General features: G+C 35.2%; 1 protein-coding gene across 50 annotated transcripts in view; it reads right to left on the bottom strand.

Moving 5' to 3' along the window:
* Positions 1-22,190, bottom strand: part of mecom (MDS1 and EVI1 complex locus) — a 293,515-nt gene that overhangs the window by 27,805 nt on the left and 243,520 nt on the right. For 8 of the 50 annotated variants that reach the window (XM_087282897.1, XM_087282893.1, XM_087282886.1 and 5 more), the window contains 6 exons: positions 11,691-11,793; positions 10,771-11,017; positions 8,486-8,633; positions 7,650-7,806; positions 1,787-3,188; positions 1,598-1,685 (listed from right to left, as the gene is read on the bottom strand). In XM_087282897.1, coding sequence (XP_087139023.1) covers positions 1,598-1,685; positions 1,787-3,188; positions 7,650-7,806; positions 8,486-8,633; positions 10,771-11,017; positions 11,691-11,793 — 2,145 coding nt within the window. Of the gene's footprint in view, positions 1-1,597; positions 1,689-1,786; positions 3,189-7,625; positions 7,807-8,485; positions 8,634-10,770; positions 11,018-11,690; positions 11,794-22,190 lie in introns of all 50 variants that reach the window. The other 42 variants (XM_087282896.1, XM_087282892.1, XM_087282885.1 and 39 more) reach the window with 7 other exon arrangements.

Below are 22,190 nucleotides of genomic sequence, written 5' to 3' on the forward strand. Positions count from 1 at the left end.
TGCAACAGCCAATAAAACACTACACCAGTGAGCGTCTGTGTGGGTTTCAGAGTCTATACGTGTGCCAGACATGTATGTGTGTGTGTTGGGGGGTGGGTTATACGAGAACTAAGTATTATTTTTACACAACACTGATAGTGAACACACAATGACATAAAGCAGACAGGTTACTTAATACACACTAATGAGGTTACATAGACACTCAGGCCCAAAACCACACACTCACCACACTAAACCCACTCATTCCAGATGCACAAATCACATAAATCACATTGATTTACAACACACACTCACACAATTCTCCATCTAGGCATATGGGTCAGTGTCTGGCAGTTTAACAGGGTATCGTATTGTGACATCATAATCAAAGACACCCACACAGAGACGTGTCACAAAACTCTTCGCATCTGGACCTGATCAGGAACCGCACAGAGGAACATGAGAGTCGCTATGCTAATGCTAAAACACAGGGGCCCCGTAAAGCTACTGCCAACATACTGTAGCTATTACGTCAATACTGGCATCGTGACGGGGTATTTTGTCAATAGTGGAAATTGCATTCAATGGGACAAGTAATGCTATGTTAGTGTTTCAAATTGCTTTGGATTTCGTTTGGTCGTGCAGAACGGATTTTAAAGCAGCTGAAAGTGGTTTGCCATGATAGTAAACATGACAGTATAGGGTTTATATGTGTAAATATTTTGCAAACACCTCCACTTACGCTACTTTCTTTTTGGGTAATTGTGCAAGTAATATGTTTGAGTGTTGGAAGATGTCTTGATATTTGTACCCGGAAATTTGCACGCCACTTCTCTCAACTGAACTAAATGATAGTGCTGAAATAAATCGTTTGAGTCTGGAACAGATGGTATTAAAGGGTAAGTACACCCACAAATCACCTTTATGTACATTTCAAACTCCTAAGACCTTTGTTGATCTTCGGAATACAACTTAAGATACTTTGGGATAATTTAGTTAAGATATTTTACACTTCAAAGTGCTGTAAAATAGCAAAGAACATCCTCAAAACTGACTATATGCCTTCAGGAGTTCAATCAGAATCATATCAAGCTACAAGAATGCACACATAAAACAAAAATAATGACTTATTCAACAGATTCTTCTCTTCAGTGTCAGTATATTGCGCACACTCACTAGCACTTCGCAGTGATGTATACACCCTGAATGTCTGTGCGCAACATCATCAGATTGAAACAAAGTACAGGTGCATATAAGATAATAGATCAGAGATGCAACCAAGCATAATATGTGAATAAACTGACATTGAGGAGAAAAAAAGCTTTTATTTTAAGTCATTACATGTGTTATAAGGTGAAAGTGTTCTTGTAGCTTGAAAATATTCAGATCGTACCACTCTTGGCTTTGAACAAGTCAGGATCCTTGCCATCTATGAGGAACTCAAGACTCAGGCATACGGAGGTGAGAGTAAGTAATTAATGACATAATTAAAATGTTTGTGTGAACTAAACAATTTAACACTGCTGTAGCATAGAAAAAGCCAATTAAACATAGGCTAATGATTTATTTAGAACTGAGATGAGGTGTTAACATTTGTTTAGTGGTGGGAAAATCTCACCTGTGGATGGAAGAGAAATCCAGGAGCCGGCCGCATGTATTTGTCCTTGAGGACTTCGAAAGGATCATTCATCTTTCTCTTCTCAACCCTGCTGATGTTAAACTTCTATCAGTTCTCATGGTGAGCCGAACCAAATTAAGTTTGTTCTATTACACTACGAGAGTAGGAAGGACTTGTGATTGACAGTACCTGTAAATGGGGTCCATGAAGAACGGCATAGGTCTTGCATGTTGAAGGGATGGGTCAGTCTTGGGTGGCTCAGGTTCCACCCTCTCCTCACTAAAGGCGGAGCTCTTTTTTATCTCCTCCCCTCGTTCACTCTTTCCTCGGTTTCGTCTGCCAAGACTTAGGTCCAGCGGCTGATCCTGGTTGGTTGATTGTACGTGTGAGGCTTCTGGTTTTACAGGGGCGCAGGTGGCAGCAAGTCGCTCTTCTTTCCGCTTTGTGGTGAGGTCAAAAGGTGATTCAGCATTTCTGCCCTGAGGCTTTTTACTCTCAACCGGAGGGCTTTCTGGTTCCCCTTTGTGGCCTGGAGGTCTAAGTTGCTCCCTTTCAGGGAATGGATAGACGGATGGAGAAAAGGCTGGAAAAAAAGACAGTGGGAACATGGAAGGGTAGGGCAATGCCCCAACTTTTTTATCTTGCAGGCCTGCAAGTCCAGTAGAACCAAAATATTTCTCAGCAATGGAGGCAATAGCCTTAATCGAGTCATTAACAGCACCAGAAACGGCTGTTTGCTCATCTAGAGATGGCGGTAGGAGCCCTGGCGCAGGGAAGTCTTTGACATTATTAGTGTTGCTACTACTACTGGAGCTAACAAGAGTTGGACTCTGGGCATCATTGAACCCGCTGGACTTCCTTTTTGGTCCTTTTCCGTTCTCCCGCACTCGCACCCGTTCCCGGTCACTTTCCACTTCACTGTCCAGCTCTGAACCTGAAGTGCTCTCCAACTCACTCCCGCTGGGAGTGCTGACATCATCCAGATCGCTACTCTCCGATTGGTCGCTCATCTTCCCGCCATGCCTTGGCTTAGAGATGGATCCTTCTCTCTGACGCTCCATATTCTCGCTTTCCCCGTTGAATGAATCCTTGCGTAAGCTCTTCAAGAGCTCATGTGAGCCAGAAATGGGTGAGGACAGCAGTGGACTCTTTCGTAGTTCAGTGCTCGGAGGGCCATTAATGGGCGATGTGGATGGGATTAGAGGGGGCCGATGGTAAAGTCCTGATGGGAAAAGTCCTGGAAAACTGAATGGGAATGCCGGAGGGGCTGCTGGGAACGTCAGCCCACTATGATGCCGGTTTGTCCCAAAATAGTCTGCTAAACCAGGACTCCCATGGCTCATTCCAGCCAGTGCGGACTTGTCCAGGCCAGGGTTGCCAGGGAGGGCCATGCCCTGCGCAAACAACCCTCCAGCGGCAGCAGCGAAATGATTTTTACCCTCACAGAAGCGCCGATGCTTGTTTAGGGATGATGTGGTGCTAAACATCTGCCCACAGTCTTTGCATTTGATCTGAGTACGACAGTCCGCGTGCATGCGCTTGTGGCGGCAGAGATTGGAGAACTGCGTGTAAGATTTGTGGCAGACCTCACCTAGAGACAGTGAGACATGGACACACAGTGTAAAGGGATTGCCGGTTTTGGCATGTCACACACACACATCCATTCACAAAACAAACAAAAATGCAGGATAAGCAAGGGTGGCAGATAAAAGAATGCAGTGTCACACGCAGGTGCACACACACACACACACATACACAGAGACAAGGACATACAATGGCTCTATTTTAAGCGTGAGAAGGAAACAGAGTTGAATGAATCCTCTCCCTCAGGTCCGTTCCCATGGACCAAGCGACGTCTCTGTCTATCATACAAACACACATCTTACATCATTACACACAATTCATCGTCGTCAAACAACAATTCTAAAACTCATGATGGATCCTAAACTCTTAATGTTCATGTCACTGCACACACTCCGTCCTCGCGCAAATGTAAACAGTTAAATCCTTAACACACACTCTGAAAGTGATCAAATCACCCTATACATTACCAACTTAACACCTCTAGTGTGAAACGAAGCCTTTTAAACACTCGCATTTTTCATCATAATTACATATCTTATTGCAAACGTGACATTTTTCTAAATTTATGGAAGTCTAGCGGGTGGTTTTGGTAATCCTTGTCAAACTGCATGAAGTGTGAGGTGTGGAATGAGAGGATGTTCAACCGCTGGAAGTGTTTATGGAGTCGGTCACTTACAAAGACTGATCAAGAGATGGGATGTAAATATTAGTGCAGAGTAAGAGGACGACTTAAGAGAGAGTTCCTCCAAAAATGATAATTCTGTCATTATTATTTACCTTCATGTCATTACAAAGTAAGGCTTTCTCTTTTTTCCTTGGAACACAAAAGTAGATATTCTGAAGCACTTTTTTTCCGAGTTAAAACCAACACTGGAGCCATTTGACTTTGAATATAGACAAAAAAAAAAAAAAAAACAGATCCACAAGAAGAAATGTTTGTAGGTTTCGAACAACAAAGGGGTGTGCCAATAATGACAGAATTTTAACTATTTGGTAAACCATCCCTTTAAGTAGGTGCTTGTTCAGACATACACTCTTACTATGGCAAGCCGTTTTGACTTTTAATCTATAACTCATACATATATTTTCATGTTACTAGTGGTTTTTTTTTAGATACTAGTATCTTTTCTATTAACTTGCTATTTCTATTCTATTTCTATTAAACCTAACCTGCCTAGTTAACCTAATTAACCTAGTTAAGCCTTTAAGTGTCACTTTAAGCTGTATAGAAGTGTCTTGAAAAATATATATACAGTTGAAGTCAGAATTATTAGCCCCCCTGAGTTATTAGCCGCCCTGTGTCTTTTTTTCCTTAATTTCTGTTTAATGGAGAGAAGATTTTTTTCAACACAGTTCAAAACATAACAGTTTTAATAACTCATTTCTAATAACCTATTTATTTGATCTTTTCCATGATGACATTAAATAATATTTTACTAGATATTTTTTCAAGACACTTCTATACAGCTTAACTAGGTTAATTAGGTTTACTAGGCAGGTTAGGGTAATTAGGCAAGTTATTGTATAATGATGGTTTGTTCTGTAGATCAGAAAAAAATATATAGCTTAAAGGGGCTAATAATTTTGTCCCTAAAATGGTGTTTAAAGAATTAAAAACTGTTTTTATTCCAGCCAAAATAAAAGAAATAAGACTTTCTCGAGAAAAAAAAAATATTATCAGACATACTGTGAAAATTTCTTTGCTCTGTTAAACATCATGTAGGAAATATTTAAAAAATAATAAAAAAAATTCAGAGGGGGACTAATAATTCTGACTTCAATGGTGTATATATATATATATATATATATATTACTGCTCAGATATTAGAGCTTCAGGAAGCCCAGCAGACATATATCCAAACAAACACACTTATATAATTGTGAACAACTGGACACACTCGGATGAACAGGTGTGAAATATGGGGAGTGTGTGTGGAAGATCCGTGGGCACTTTAGAGTGCTGTGTTCTGTCAGCTCTTAATAAACCATAAGGAAATATTACCAACACATTCCACAGTGAACAGCCGGTGAATGTGCTGTATGAATATGAATGTGTTTGAGTGTTTGTTTAAAACAAATTGATATTCTCTTTTACTTTAGCATAATTAGCAATACTTTTTTTCAACATTTGTTTAAGTAATAAAGCATACATGTAAATGTTAATGGTAATTTATAGCTACAATAAATGACCAATTATGAATGCTAAAAAGCAGTAAAATTCAATGTAGGTATATTATATTCATTTATTTTGTTGACAAACTCTAAAAATAACACTGAGAGGGCAACACAGAGCTTGTGTACGAATCCAAGTGCATGTGTGTGGTGTACTCGGTGTGTGTGTGTGTGTTTGCGAGGTCATTAAGTGTTGTTAGCTGTGCTTGTTCAAATGCTGATTGCTGTAAATGACTGTGTGCTTGTCTCAGTATGAAGCAGGCTGCATGTGGTAGTGATTTTCCAGGAATGGCCAGACTTAGCAGGCTAGTTACTGTCTGATATGTTGTGGTGGCGTTGGGGGGGATCGTCTACTCGAGCTGTGTGGGATCAGCATTCCGAGGGTCAATGCATGAAGTTCAATCGGGCAAAGTTCAGAGGTCGCTGTACGCTTTATGACGTTTAAATCGTTATGGAGGGCATGAGAGCTCTTTTTATGCAGGATGAGATTAAGAGTTGAGGTCAATCGCATATGAGGCTGGAGGTCAGAGGTCGTGCATTGGAAGTGAGAGTGCAGAGCTGGGGCAGTGACATGCATTGTATGGAAATGTAGGGTAAATATTAGGGCTGTATGATACTGAAGAAAAAAAAACTGACATTGCGACATTTAATTTTCAAGATTACATATTTTACCAGATGACATATTATACATACATTGAGGTGTCCATGTTGCTGAGAAATGTATATAATGTTATGATATGGTATGATATTTATGCATGTATGTATGTATGTGAAGACTATTGTGACTGCCTTTATGCTTCTCTCCTGATCTTGAAAATACAATTGGCTGAATCATAGAAAAGCAGAATTATGATGGTGTGTAGGGTCGAATCGAGATCACGGTCTTTTTTTTCGAATAATTGTGCAGCCCTAACCCCTACAGTGACGTCACTAGCCCCATTGAGTGCATTGTGCAAGTCTGAGATATGGAGCCAAATCTGCACCCAGATACTATTGGAGGTTTCACTTAATCTCTTTAGTAGATCCCAAAATGAAACAAACCATATATAAGCCTCGAAAACGTAGAATGCATGCAGTTGTATGCAGACACTAAATATTTAATGATATTAAATGAAAGCTAAGTGCATTTAAGAGTCATACTTTTAATATAAGTGTAACAATATGTTTGAAAAATCAAATGCAAGGTTTGAGTTTTTGTTGCATTTACACAGTATTGAACACCAGGTGTCCCTAGCATAGGGTGTTTCAGATTAAATTCATTTTGTGAAGCAATTATTTGGAAATGTTTGGTTTTTTCCATCTCTAGTACCTAAGGTTCTGAAAGGTATGATTATAAGAACTTGACTTTTAGTTTGAATAAACAAAGGTAGTTTTACTTGTACATTTTTACAATATTTACAGTAGATTTGATCAAGAAACAGAAGAGTCAGATGTTTGAAAGTGAACAATCACAACCAAAACACAGATGGACAGAGACCACACACACAAACATATGTACAAATCAAGAAACAATGTGCATCCAAAAAGCACAGCCTGTAAAAAAAAGCAACTTCAGGTTACAGTAAATGAAACCAGAATAACACATCTGTATTAAGTTAAAGATTAGTTAACTGAATTTGTTTTAAAGATTAGTAATAATTTCAGTATCCTCTGTTAAAGACAACATGAAATCAAAATGTACCTTTTCTTGTAGTAATGGATATAATACCTCATATTTCTGGATATAATGCACGACACTTTTAACGAGCTTTTTCACTGATAATTAGCTTTTTTAAAAGATAAAAATAAAGATAAATCAAATTGACCTCGGTATTCTGACAGGAACTTTTCAAATTCAATGAATTCCTGGATGAATACACTAGTTTTTTTTTTTGGCAAACTAGTGTCATATTGGCATACAAATCATAATGGAAGCAAAATGGGACGCAAATGCTGTTTCATGTTGACTTTAAAAACAGCAAGGATGATGGACAGATCTGATTTCAACATAACTGCTGGATAAACCCAGGCCAGCCAGAGAGCTCCATCTGTCTTTCAAAATACAAAAACCTTGAATGTATTTATTCATTTCACTTTTATTCAAAGTGAATCACAGTGCTTTGAAGCTATACTGGTCTTTAATTATACCAGATTTAAACATTTAAAACAGCTGTTAGAGATATTTAGAATCTACAATCAAAAAATGCAAAATTTGGCAGGAAATTTGAGAAGTGACGTTGGAGCTCTCCGGCTGTGTGGTGTGGTATTCAGAGTAGAAAGCATGCAGACTTACATATGAAGGGTCTGAGTGACTTACATATGAAGGGCTTGACGGAAGAGTGGATGTGTTTGTGTTGTTTAAGGCCTGAAGAGGTGGCGAAGGTCTTTCCGCAGTCGGGGCAGGCGTGAGCTCGCGCCCCTACGTGCTGAGAGCGGATATGCCTCTGCAAGTTACTGGGGTCTGTGAACACCTGCTGGGGAAAGAGAGAAAAAGATAGGGAGAAAGTTTACATACACAGCCTACAGACGGCGGGATAGATTGGAGTGGATCTCAATTAGAGAAGTAAACGTTATACTATTTTCACATCACGATTATAGTGACCAAAATGATCACAATTCTCAATATAATTCATTCATCCAAGCTTTGTTAAAGCACTTAACAACCACCAAAGAGCCAAGCAAGTGGCTTTACAGTAGATTTCATTTCATTTTCTTTTTCAAGGTATTGTTTGCTAAAGCTGCACTTGGAAATCCATGTTTATTTTGATTTTGTTTCCACAAAATTGCATAATGCTGCTTAATAAAGGACAAAAATATCTAATTACCAGTTTTCTGACTGATATTGCAATTTGATTTGTGCTTAAAATTTGTTCAAATAAGCCAAACCTTAAATGGTAATGGACATACTTTAACTGTATTTTTGAATATAAATGTATTACCTGTATATTACTGTATTAAACTGTATTATAACTATATTATACTACAGTTGTAACTGTATTAACTATTGCTGTATTAGAACTGTATTAACTTCTAAATATAGATTTATTATGGTCTGTATAAACATGCCTTTACATTTCAGCTTTTCACAATTGGTTTGTTTAAAGAGACACACACATATAAAAACACAGATCTTTGTTAATGTCTGGACTCTACCTTTGAGCAGTTTTCACATTCATAGTGCTTGCCGCTGTCATGTGACATCTGGTGGCGAATCAGGTTGGATTTCCAGTTGAAGGCCTTCGGGCACTGATCGCACTTGTACTCCCGCTCGTCCGAGTGAGACAGAGAGTGAGTGTCCAAACTGAGAGCCAAAGAACGAGTCAGGATTAGACAAAAGCCTGATTTGATCAACTTTCATTAATAAACGAGAGCCAAATCTTGCTGAATTCCAGTTTTTAAGCAAATTATGATTAGAGTTCAAAGTCAAAAGTCAGCTTTATTGTCAATTCAACCACATGTACAGGACATACAGAGAATCGAAACTGTGGTACTCTCAGACCCTAGGTGCCTAATGGATAATTGATACAAAAAAAAGTTTTAAAAAGAAGTTACAATAAATACAATTATACATATGATCTAATCTAAAAATATAAGTAAAAAATTTTAATTTGTAAACAGTACATAACACCTAAGGGCATATGGAAAGGAGTGCAAACCAGAGTTGTGCAGATGTAAGACAGTTTATAGTGCAAAAAATACAGTGTAATGTAAAACACGATATAGTGCCAAATCTTGTAAATATGATAATTTTTATAAAGTGACAGTGTCTTAAAAATATACAGGAAGGTATTAATAATTTACAGGTTACACATTCATCTAAACGTCACTCTCAAAAAGTGTTGGGTAAGTTACTTTAAAAAATATTTATTCGTTACTAATTACATCATTAAAAGTAATTTAATGGATTTTTTTTAATTAATTTGTCTGTAAAGCAATCTAATTATTCAATAAGTAACTAAATTGCTTGACTCAATTCTACTAAATTTGCATAGACGAAAAATCATTTTATTTAAAATGAAAAAAAAAAAGTTCAAAACATGAAACGTTTGAAAATATTATGTATATACACAAAATGACTTAGCTTCTCTGAAATTATAGCATCTATTGTCATGCACTAATTATTTTTTTTAAGTATAGGTAATCTGATGGGTAATGTGACTTTCTCTTCTTAAAAAATAATAAAAATATATATTTGTAAAACAAAAAACAACAACAATTACTGTTTCTGTGTTTATTACATGCACAGTAATTAAGCCATATACATTATAAGTACTGATTAGGCCCACACAGAATCTGTGGACGCAGAAATGGGCAGATTTCTGCACATTTTTAGCCCATAACAGAGTTTATTTATTTTCTTGTGTAAATGTGTGTAAATATATATTTATTCAGTTTTTCAATTCATTTCAGTAATATTATTGACTAATATGAAAGTGTTTATTAGATTTATTTATAATACAGTTTGTAATATTTTCTGTCTTTTAGTAAATAATTTATATGAAAAACTTGCTTTGTTTACCAAATTAGTAGATCTAGATGGATTTGCATTGTAAACATTAAAGTTAAAAAGCTATTCCTTTTCATTTCATATATTACGTTTTTAGTTAAGATACTCCCGAAACAATTCCGCATGAAATAACAAAAATGTTCGCAGATTCTATTTGGCCCTAATAATAATAATTAATACTTTTATAAGTAATAAAAGTAACTTCAGTGGATACGTAATTTAAGTATAGTACCTAATCATTATTATTTATGAATCCAAAATCAAACAAAAAGTGCTTCAGGGTTAGTTAATGTGCTCTTTGAATGAAGGATTCATAAAGATAAACAACAAAATCATACGTCCAAAGCACTACAAATTTAAAATTGTAACTTTTTCACTTACTTTTTGAGTGCATTGGACTTATGACTTTGTTAGCTATTGTAATTTTGATGAATAACAAAGCATGTTACAGATATACAGTAACTACATAACTAGTGAATTTTTATTTTTATCTTCTTTTTACTTCTAATAAAAGAATAGATTTTGTCTTGAGTATATCAGAGCACTGAATCAAGTCTTTTGGGCTTTACAGGTGCACACGTGAAAATAAGCAGTACACTCTAAAACATTAACTGTTTGTCCAAACTACTTATTTAAAATAAGCTGAGAGAACACAATTCCTAAATTTTGAGGACAACTTAATTGTTTTATGTTCAATTTACTTACATTTGTTTTTTTAATATGTTAACTTAATTATTTCATGTTGTTCCAACACAAACCGTGTGGAACCCAACATCTTTTACAGTGCAGTTTGCAGGCTGCAGTTCACTCAACGTCCACCGGTGCTGCTACTACCAACAGTTTCTGAATTCTCCTTTAAACTAGTAGGGTAAGAATATATATCTCGGGATATGTCTACAAAGAAACTAAACCAAAATAGTGGTGTTCTCACCTCTGGGCATCAGGAAAGACCTGCTCGCACTCTTTGCACTCCTGTGGTGAGCGTGGCAAGTTTGGAGGAAGAGTGTGCAGGTGAAGTGGCTCTAGATCAGTGTCATCGTCTGCGCTGGGCAAACCCTGCTTAGACAACTTGAAGCCAGAGGATGGAGGAGTCCCGCACGCGTGTTTCTGATGGTCCAACAGCTCCGAACCAGACTCAAAGTTCAGGTCACAGTCCTCACAGCGGTACTGGCGCTCCTCTGTGGGACAGCAAAATAAGATAGTTGATAAGCTTCATGCATTGATTGACTGATATAAAATAATTTATTGAATAACAGTATGTTGCATACGCTTTACAACAGACAAGAAATAATTCACATACAGTTGAAGTCCAAATCATTAGCCTGCCTGTGAATTTTCCTTTTCTTTTTCAATTGATGTTTAAGAGAGCAAGGATTTTTTCACAGTATTTCCAGTAATATTTTTTCTTGATGAGAAAGTTTTATTCGTTTTATTTTGGCTAGAATAAAAGCAGATTTTATTTTTTTTAAAAACCCTTTAAGATCAATATTATTAGCCCATTATTAGCCCCCTTAAGCATTATTTTTTCGATACAGAACAAACCATCATTATACATTGACTTGCCTAATGAAGCTAGTTAAGCCTTTAAATGTCACTTAAAGGTGAATACTATTATCTTGAAAAATATCTAATAAAATATTATGTACCAACAACATGGTAAAGATAAAATAAATCAGTATATAGAAATGAGTTGTTAAAACTATTATGTTTAGAAATATTTTCCTTTCGTTAAACAGAAATGGGGGAAAACAATATACATGGGGGCCTTCTGACTTCAACTGTACAGAGACAAAAAAGAAAAAGCAAGTGTGTTCATGTGTAAGGCTTTATGATGCATGTGTGCAAACTCACCGTGTATGTCAGGAGCCATGGTTTCATATGAAAACTCCTCAGCCTTCATGAACAGCAAGAGTTCCTCACCCGGCTGGACCTCGCGGACCACACGGTAGAAGATCTAGAGAGAGAAAAAAGATGAGTGATACTAAATACCGATACGCTACTCTTCAAAACACTACAGTCAGTACTGCATCTTTTTTTTTTGTAAGAAATTATTACTATCATTCAGCAAAGATGCATTACAATAATCAAAAGTAAGAGTAAAGACATTTTTAAAGTGACAATAGATTTCTATTTCAAGTCAAAGATGTTTTTACATTCATCAAAACAAATCCTGAAAAAAATGTGTCATGGATTAAACAAAAAATATATTTTCCGAGATAAGATAATAATATTTTCTGTTCATAATACATTGCTTGTAATAGGAATTGTTAATATATATATATATATATATATATATATATATATATATATATATATATATATATATATATATATATATATATATATATATATATATATATATATAAGCATATTAGAAAGATTTCTCAATGATCTTGTGAAACTGAAGACTTAAGTATATATTAATGAATTCTAATTGCGAATATATACGTGATTTGCCGTTAGCATTCTGATAGGACGATCTCAAAAATATGTCGACTACCAATCCAATGGTTTACATACAGTTTATCTGTCCATTCCCAATAGGAATACAGCAAAGCAACATTGTTCCGAAAGTTTTCATCACCTAAAGGATTATATGGATTACTATGCTTATATGTAATAAACTAACGCCCCATTCACACGGGGCGTCAGCGTCAACGCTTCCCATTCACTTTGAATGGGTGACGTTAGGCGTTGCCGAACTGCATTGTGGATCCGTCGGCGCCGCTTCAGAGGTGTTGCTCGCTGCAGAAGTTGGGACCAGCTCAACTTTTCAAGCGCCGATGGAAGCGTCAGCCAATCAGATGGCTGTATGCAAATACACCAGCTAGACAGTGGCCTATTTCTGACTGAATTTCATTGGCTGACGCTTCTATGATGATTGTTTCAGCCCCAACTTCAGACACGCCTTCCATCAAGCATTGACGCTGAAGCCCCGTGTGAATTGGGCGTTAAACTCTTAAAAGCTAATAGTTAGCTAGTTAATTACTTTTAAGGTGTTAGTAACTATTAACTATTTAAGGTGTTAGTAACTATTATCTAGTAATTATTGTAACTAAAAACCTTAACTTTTTCCGAATATGATTGTAATGCAATAAAGTGCACTTTAGTTTAGGTCACAATTCATGCTATTATTACTGGTTTGTATCTGCCTATTATTAAGATATTAATGTTCATTAGTAATAATTATGATCTTATTCTGCATTCCTAATCCTACCCAAAATCAAAACCCAACCTCATCCTTAAACAGCTAATAAGTAGTTTATTAAGCTAGTAGTGTTAGTTAATACTGTGAATTGTGACCTAAACTAAAGTGTGAACATTTTTTTGTCATAAAACTCAGTCAAATTAAATTATTACCAAATGATGGAATTGTCTGCACTTTTATGCCCATGTGAAATGACAAATAATCAAATGACGATTTCAAACAACAACACATAAACTGATGGACTAACAATGATGGGAACCTGGGCTCCCTGTGTGTGTGTATTTGAAAGAGACTGTGTTAAGGAGTCCTAAAGGAGACCAATCTGTTTGACACACACACACTTCCCCTGTGAACACAATAGGTAGTGGGAGAAACAGTGGTGTTATTGGGATGGTGTTATTTTTGGCAAGCCTTGAAGGCATTAGACAACTCACTTCCTGTTCAGTCTGGTGTTGACATGTAAGCATTCTTATTAGAGATGTCACACAATGCGTGTGTTTACTTTACAAGCGCAATCTTAACCTGATTATGCTTCATCAGCCGACAACGCATGCGGTCGTGTAAACGTGGTAACCTTCTTTCCTTTATTGGAGTTAGACCACAGCAGCTTTTGTATAATCCACTCATCATAGCTAGATGTTTAATCCGTATGCTGATCATTTCACCATGCATGTCAAAGCTTCAATCGGTTTCTATTGGTTTACCAAAGTGCAGATGTGTATTACAAATAAAGAACGTGTCCTTAGTGCTGATTTAAGCACATGAACGGAGCAAATTAGAAAATTACCATAAATTTAAATGCTTTATGACCCAAATAATTAATTTTTAAGTTCTAAATACTCCCACTTACCCACTAAAGAGTTTTTTTTAAAAGTGACCATTATTATGAACACATCACTTATAAGTTTCCATTGCGATGCATCGTTTTCTTTCATGTGACACACCACAGAACTAATGATAATATTGTTGATTTTTCCATTTTCTGCAAATATCGACAAACTTTCTAATGATATTGTGAATTCTTAAATGTAAGAACATGTATTTCATCATTTAAACTGCTTAATATTAATCATATTATTTGATATATGCTGGATGATTTTATGTTAGCCAGCGCTGCAGTGGAGAGATTAGAGCTGCTGGATTTACAACGTGTTATTTCACCAACTTCTCCCAAAAAATGATTATTGCCATTTCCATCGACATAAAAAGTGTGTATTTTACAAGCCATAAATATTATGCTTTGCTAGAACTCGTGTATTTAAATTTCTGAAACCTTAAATAAACAAAACACTGATAAATTGTGGCTTTTAACAAACATCACACACAACTTTCTCTGGCCTAGCCTGAGCCACTGCTGTAAAGCAGATTTGAATTTAGCAGCTGATCATGCATCACAGACTCATTATTGATACATAAATATACATTTATGGAGATAACAAAATACGTCCCAGGGGTTACATTTTATTTTTTGCAGTTTTTGTTTTCGTGAATCCACCAGAAGCCGATGTGTACGCTTTATCAGATCTCAAATTTCTCTCATAAATGCTATTTGCACCTGCTGTTCTTGTGTAAATCCACTAGAGGCCACTGTCGACTGGCTGACTGACAGACCGATCCCCCCACTACACCCTTTCCTAAACCCAACCGATAGTGTTTTCAAAAGCACCGTTCACCCCTGATTTTTACCACGTTTTCAGATCTTACCCCCGCTTGTTATTTACTTGTTTATTTTATTCTTTGGCTTTTGCTTTTGTTTAACTTGCTTGTTGGAACCGTTCTTTGCCAGACTTGAATGGCGTCATTGCATGGTCAACTCTGCATCTCAAGTCGGCCAAAGTATGCAGATGCCCTTCTAGCTGCAACCCAGTACAGGGAAACATCCATGCATTCTCGCATTCACACACACAAACACACACATGCACACTACTTTTACTTTACAATTTATTGCTGTTTTGTAAACACGGATTACTTGCATTTCTGGGTCATTGGTTTGCAAGTAAACTGGGACAACAGGTTATTTAAACAAGCTGTTATTTTGTTTAGTTATCAGCATGTTACACTACAAAAAAAAATGTTGGGTTGTTTTAATTGAATCAAACTCAATTATTGGGTTAAAAACTATAATTTAAATTTAATTGAAAGAATAAACTTAATGGTTAAAACAAACCATCATGTTTTGTGTAATGTGCATATGTATTCAGATACACACACAAATATTCTTCATAAAGGCCATGGTGAGGTGGAGACCTTTAGGTAACACCACTGCCATTATGTGTGTGTGTGTGCGTGTGTGTGAGACCCAGAAGGCCATGACGGACACGGAGGGACCGAGTCGTGCTCTATTGTTTAACAGTAGAATACAGGGAACTAGCAGAACCCTCAAGACAACATGAGAACGGAGTCTCTCTCACACACTTTCAGAGCCCGTCTGGTGCCTTCCTGCAGATCTCTGATATCTTGTACTTGTAATGTCACAGCTGACCCTCTTTCTGTGAGTGTGTGTGTGTTTATGGTGCACAAAGACAGGGAGCAAAGGGCCACAATAATATTGTTAGTTGGAGACAAAGGCAGAGCTGTTCAAACGTGGCGCGAGGGGCCGTGGGGTGAATGATATGGGCACACACAAACACACATATACACACACACGCACTTGTGTAACTTGTTGGCTAGAGATACAGCAAGATCAGGGGAGTTTACTGGCCATCTCTCTTGGCAACCCATCCCGGGCCATGGCCTGTTTCTCTAGTGCCATGGGTGAGTGCCAACCTTTGAGTCTTTTCAGATGCCACACAAGAGTGTGTTTGGCTGCACAACACACACAGTTCTGTGGATGAATGCATATTATCAGGATTTTTGAGTAGTAACCACAACAGAGCGCTATTTATGGAGAAGTAAAACAATGTTAGACAGAAAGCTAGATCTGAATATTAATGCATATTTGGATGTTCTCAAAATAAAATAAAATTAAATTTAATTAAATAAATGCATATTTGGATAAAATAAATAAAATAAAAAATAAATAATGTATATTTGAAAAACAATATTTGTATGCATTTACGATGATTAAAAAAATAAATTAAAATAATTAAAAATTATTTGAAACAAATATAAATAATTTATACATAAAAATAATATTATAGGCATATTTGGATGTACTCAAAATAAAATAAAAAATGTATATATATATATATGTGTGTGTGTATGTGTGTATATATATATAACAATATTTATATGCATTCTGGGATGTTTACTAAATAAAATAAAGTACTTTTTAATAATTTAAAACAAATATAAATTATGAATATATAGAAAATAATATTTCTATGCATATTTGAATATTCTCAAAATAAAATAAACTAAATATAAGTATTGTACATTTTAAAAACAACATTTATATGCATTATTGGATGTTTAATAAATAAAATATTTAAAGTAATGTATAAAATAATATTTATATACATAATTTAATAAAATAAAATAGAATAAAATAAAAATATCATGATACAAAATAAAATATCATAAAATTACATATCATAAAATAAAATAAATAATATATATAAAGAAAACAATATTTATATGCATTCTTTGATGTTTTCAAAGTAAAATAAAATAAAAAAATCTCTTAAATTAAAGACATAAACATAAAATGAATAAAATACGATATTTAAATATATATCATAAACACAATTAAGAAAATATAATTAAATGCATATTGATTTTTCAAAAATATAAAATAAATTATTAAATAAATGCCAACTGAAAGTTCTCAAAGGTAAAAATCAATCATAATTAAAAAATAAAAATGGTATCAAACCATGCAGATTTTTTACTTAGAGCATAGGATTTGTCTATTAAAGCAAAATAATAAATGCATTATATTTACACATACTCCTAAATATAAACTAAAACAATGAAATGATTACAATTTATCTATAAGAAAATCTTTAAAAAGCAAGTGGCTATTCAACATTTCAATTCTTAAGGTAAATGTACACGTGTCTGAGGCAGTATTAGCCTAACTGATAAGTGAAGGTCAAACCCATATACATTAATTGGCCTCTAATAACACAGCGAGTCAATTAAGAGGTACTTAAACAAACACACAATAACAAAGTCAACAAAGCAGATTCTCTCTTATCTAAACCTCAATATACATGGAGAATTATCATGATCCTCGTCTTCCTTCAGTCCCAGAAGTCAAACCCCTACATGTTTATCGTCAGGGATTATCACTGCAAGACTCACAGGCACTTGCACTTGACTTTGAGGGCACTCAAAAGTGCACTAGATCATCGCTACCTTGACCTGAGCAATCACTGAAGCAAGCAGCGCAAGACTTTCCTCTCTTTTGTGTCCAAGTAGAAGAGGTCACTCCATACACACACACACACACACAGCTCGCCTCTATTGTGTAAGTGTCTATGAGAAACGGATGTTAGTCGACTGATGTCCTGATAAACAGCTCCATTAGATCCTTCGTTCAGCATTGTAGGAATGAAAAACATCAACGCCTTGCACTGAAATCCCCCTTTCCCCTCTCCAGGTCAAGAGAAAAGGTGACGAATGATAAACTGGAATAATCTCACAATCACGTCAATCAATATCTGTCCCGACACAGATTTTCTTCCTGTAATTGCTTTGTGTGACGTTTAAAATGCAGATATTTATGCATTAAGTAGCGAAAATCAAATGACGAATCTGTTCAATTGTTTCGCACTTAATCAACAGATAATTTTGTTCGATTTTAAGTAGGCTTATGATGGTAAGAAATATTGTTTTTGCAATTAATTGCATAAGCTTTTATTACGGAATACAGTATTATCGCGGTATTGACCTAAGCTGCAAAAAAATTTACTTTAACAGGTAAAAACTCAAAAATACTTAGCGTACTGGTTTATTTTAATATATCTACAGGTCCAGAGAAATGGTGATGACTGATAAACTGGAATAATCACACAATCACGTCAATCAATATCAGTCCCGCCACCAATTTTCTTCCTGTTAATTGTTCTCCCTGACGTTTTAAATGCAGATATTTATGTGTTAAGCAGCGAAAATCAAATAGTGAATCCATAACTTTGTTTCACATTTTATCGACAGCTAATTTAGTCAGATTTTAAGTAGGCTAACAGCGGTACAAAATGTTCTTGCTGCAATTAATTGCGTAAGCTTTTTTTCACGGTATACAGTAATATTTCGCGATATTGACCTAAGCTGCAAAAAAGTAACTTTAACAGGTATAAAACTCAAAAATACTTAGCGTACTGGATTATTTTAAAATATCTCCAGGTCCAGAGAATAGGTGAGAAATGGTAAACTGGAATAATCCATCAATCACAATCAATATCTGCCACCAATTTTCTTCCTGTTAATTGTTTTGCCTGACGTTTTATATACGGATATTTATGTTAAATAGCAAAAATCAAATTACGAATCTGTAAATTAGTTTCACACTTAATCGACAACTAATTTTGTTCAGTTTTAAGTAGGCTTAAAATGGTATAAAATGTTGTTGCAATTAATTGCGTAAGCTTTTATCATGGTATACAGTATTATCGCTATATTGACCTACGTTGCAAAAAAGTAACTTTAATAGGTATAAAACTAAAAAAAAATGTAGCGTACTGGTTTATTTTAATAAATCTCCAGGTCCAGAGAAAATGTGACGAGTGATAAACTGGAATAATCCCACAATTACATCAATCAATATCTGTCCCGCCACGGATTTTTTCCCGTTATTTGTTCTGGCGTTGCAAAAATTAGCCTAAGCTGCAAAAAGTAACTTTAATAGGTATAAAACTCAAAAACTCTTAAGTAAACAAAAGTAAACAAATGTTTCAATAAAAAGAACTGACTATATTCTTAAAAGACAATCTAAAAATTTAAGTAATAAATAAATGTTCACAGTTATTTTGAAGTGCCCATGATATCAATATTGTGCATGTTTATTTTCACGGTATATTAAATTAATGAATATCAGCACATAAAATTTTTAAATAAAGAAATAGAAGCATTTAAATCTCACAATGCATTCAAAATCTGTAGACAATTGTAACTTTTTGAGTCAAAATTTAATTTGTAAGAATAAATAATCTGAAGATTATCTGTATGTTTATGCTGCTAAAATGTTTCATAATCTATTTTTACAAATCACTGCATTAACTCCAATGGGGTAAATGCTGATAAATCTCACATTATAATGTGATTTAGTTAATCTAATATGTGATTGGTCAACACTAATATAACTTGGATAACAAATAATAATTTTTAATATATGTTTTTAGGGCAAAGCAGTGGCGCAGTAGGTTGTGCTGTCGCCTCACAGCAAGAAGGTCGCTGGGTCGTTGGTTTGAGCCTCGGCTGAGTTGGCGTTTCTGTGTGGAGTTTGCATCTTCTCCCTGCGTTTGTGTGGGTTTCCTCCGGGTGTTCCGGTTTCCCCCACAGTCCAAAGACATGCGGTACAGGTGAATTGGGTAGGCTAAATTGTCCGTGTATGAGTGTGTGGATGTTTTCCAGTGATGGGTTGCGGCTGGAAGGGCATCCGCTGCATAAAAACTTGCTGGATAAGTTGGCGGTTCATTCCGCTGTGGCGACCCCGGATTAATAAAGGGACTAAGTCGACAAGAAAATGAATGAATGAATATATGTTTTTATGATTTTTAAATAAAAAGTTGTGTATTTAAAAAAGAAATAAAGTTATCTTTTTCTCCTAAAATGTGTGTTTTTTTTATTTTTATTTAAATATATCTCTTGTTAATAACACACCTGAATGCATTATGAGAGTTAACTTATACTTCACTTCCAGAGAATCGAAATTCTTTATTGTTTGAATGGTTTAACATCAAAATAGTAAATTCTTCTAAAACTCTTCAACATCTTAAAGGGACAGTTCATCGTGAAATGAAAGTGTACTCACTCTCAAGCGATTCCAAATATTTATGCGTTTCTCTTTTGTGCTGAACATAAAAGCAGATATTTTGAAGAACGTTAGAAATGGGTAACCATTGAGTTCCATAGTAGAAAAAAAACATGTACTATGGTCGTCAATGCTAAACATTTTCCAAAACTGCGTCTTTTGTGTTCAACAGAGGAAAGAAACAGGTTCACAACAAGGAAAGAGTGAGCAAATGATGACTGAATTGTCATTTTTGGGTGAATTCCCCTTTTAAGGAATGTTGTAAATGGAAAATTAGGAAAAGAAGAGCACATTCCTCTCAACCAATTCTCTGTTCTTTCAGAAAAGCGATAGCGGTGCGTCTTTTGTATCTCTCTCCCTCTGCAGGTTTTTGTGTCTATAAAGAGCTACGGCGTGATTATAAAAACATGTGGGTTGCCGGAAGCCATAAAGTCTAAGCTGAACTCTTTGTTATGACAAGGTGTCATAGTTTAACAATTATGTCCCATATCATAATGCTGTGTCTGAACAGGTTCTCTTCCTCCCTCTCATCTAGTTGCTCTTTATGTAAACCTTTAGAGTCAAATATGTAGAAAATTCAGACCTCCCAGAAATGGCATTGTCCTGCTTTTCCGTCACTCGTCAGCCTGTCAAACATCGAAAACACTTGGGACTGATCCACAGTTTAAGCTAATTCCGTTAGCGCATCTCACTTTGCAAAAGCTGAATATGGATATATATAATTGCTTCCAGAGCCCTTGTTATGGACAGGAATATAATAAGTTAATTTCATAATGATTGAATATCTCACTGTATGATTAACATACAGTATTCAGAATAGTTTGATATTGCCAATATAATCCGGATAGTATGTATGGATCGTATGACTATTCATTTTATAATAGGGCAGCATGATATTGGAAAAAATGCATATGCAATGCAATATTTGTTTTTCAGCAAATTTTGGGATATTGAATATAATTTCATCTGATGACGTGAATAGTGCTATTTGGAAAGAATTGCTCATTTTACATCGATTAGGATGATTAAAATATGATAAACCAGCCTGATCTCATGAGGAAATGTAACTATTTTAGGTTTTGTCAGTTTAGTGGATAAATTTGGACAAATTTATATGAGTTCAGTTTCCCAGTATTGGGTTGCAGCTGGAAGGGTATTAGGTGTGTAAAACATATGCTGGATAAGTTGGCGGTTCATTCCGCTGTGGTGACCCTTGATGAATAAAGGGAGTAAGCTGAAGGAAAAAGAATGAATTAATTTATGTGTTCACGAAAAACCAAACCCCTCCCCTAAACCCAACCGTCATTGGAAGATGAGCAAATCATACATTGTAAAAAATGTAGGATGTCACACAATTTATTCAGGTTGTCTCAACACAAATCGATTAACAAATTTAAGTGGACTAAAAATAAAACAATTAAGTTGTCACAAAAACAATTTAAAAATTTAAACAAGCAGCAAAATCAGTTTTTTTGAGTTTACTAAATTGTATGAATGAGATCCTACAAATTTGACTAAATCAATTAGTTACGAATTGCCAAAAGATATCTTTGAATAAACCAATCATGAGCATTGATCAAATCAGCTGAGCAAAGATACAAATAAAAAAACACCACCACCACCACCACCACCACAGTGTTTTTCTGGGAGTCTATGAGTATTCAGGCACAGAAATTGAATAATCAACTGTAAAATAATTTTTGTAGTATATATACACTTACAGTAAATACAATGAATCTTTCTTAAAGTTACATACAGGATGTAATTTCTTGTGCCTGAATGCTTTAAATTCTTACACAATCTTAAAAACACATAAACATGATAATGTTTTTGGGTAACTTTATGGTCAAACTTTGCAATGAACCCATAAATTTTGTGTCAACTCAACTGTGGCTCTTAGTCAACTATAATCCCACCTCAACATTGTGACTATTGCTGATGTGTACAGCCCTATTTTGCAACTTACAGAATAACGGATAAAACTTATACTAAAGTCAAACTCAACTAAACTCGACTAAAATCCTCGTCTCATTCTAAATAAGTAGTTTTACAAAGTGCAATTGGACCCTTTTTTTACTCAATATATTCCAATTTCAATTCAATTCAATGAATTTCTGAATAAGTTTAAAGAACTGAGTTTGCAATTGAATTTAGTCAACACTCACTGTAAAAAATGCAGGCTTCCGCAATATTCATTAATGTTGTCCCAACACAAACCAATTAAGTT

This window comes from Danio rerio, chromosome 15, assembly GCF_052040795.2.
Source record: "Danio rerio strain M-AB ecotype USA chromosome 15, GRCz13ab, whole genome shotgun sequence".
In the NCBI taxonomy this organism is placed as follows: domain Eukaryota; kingdom Metazoa; phylum Chordata; class Actinopteri; order Cypriniformes; family Danionidae; genus Danio; species Danio rerio.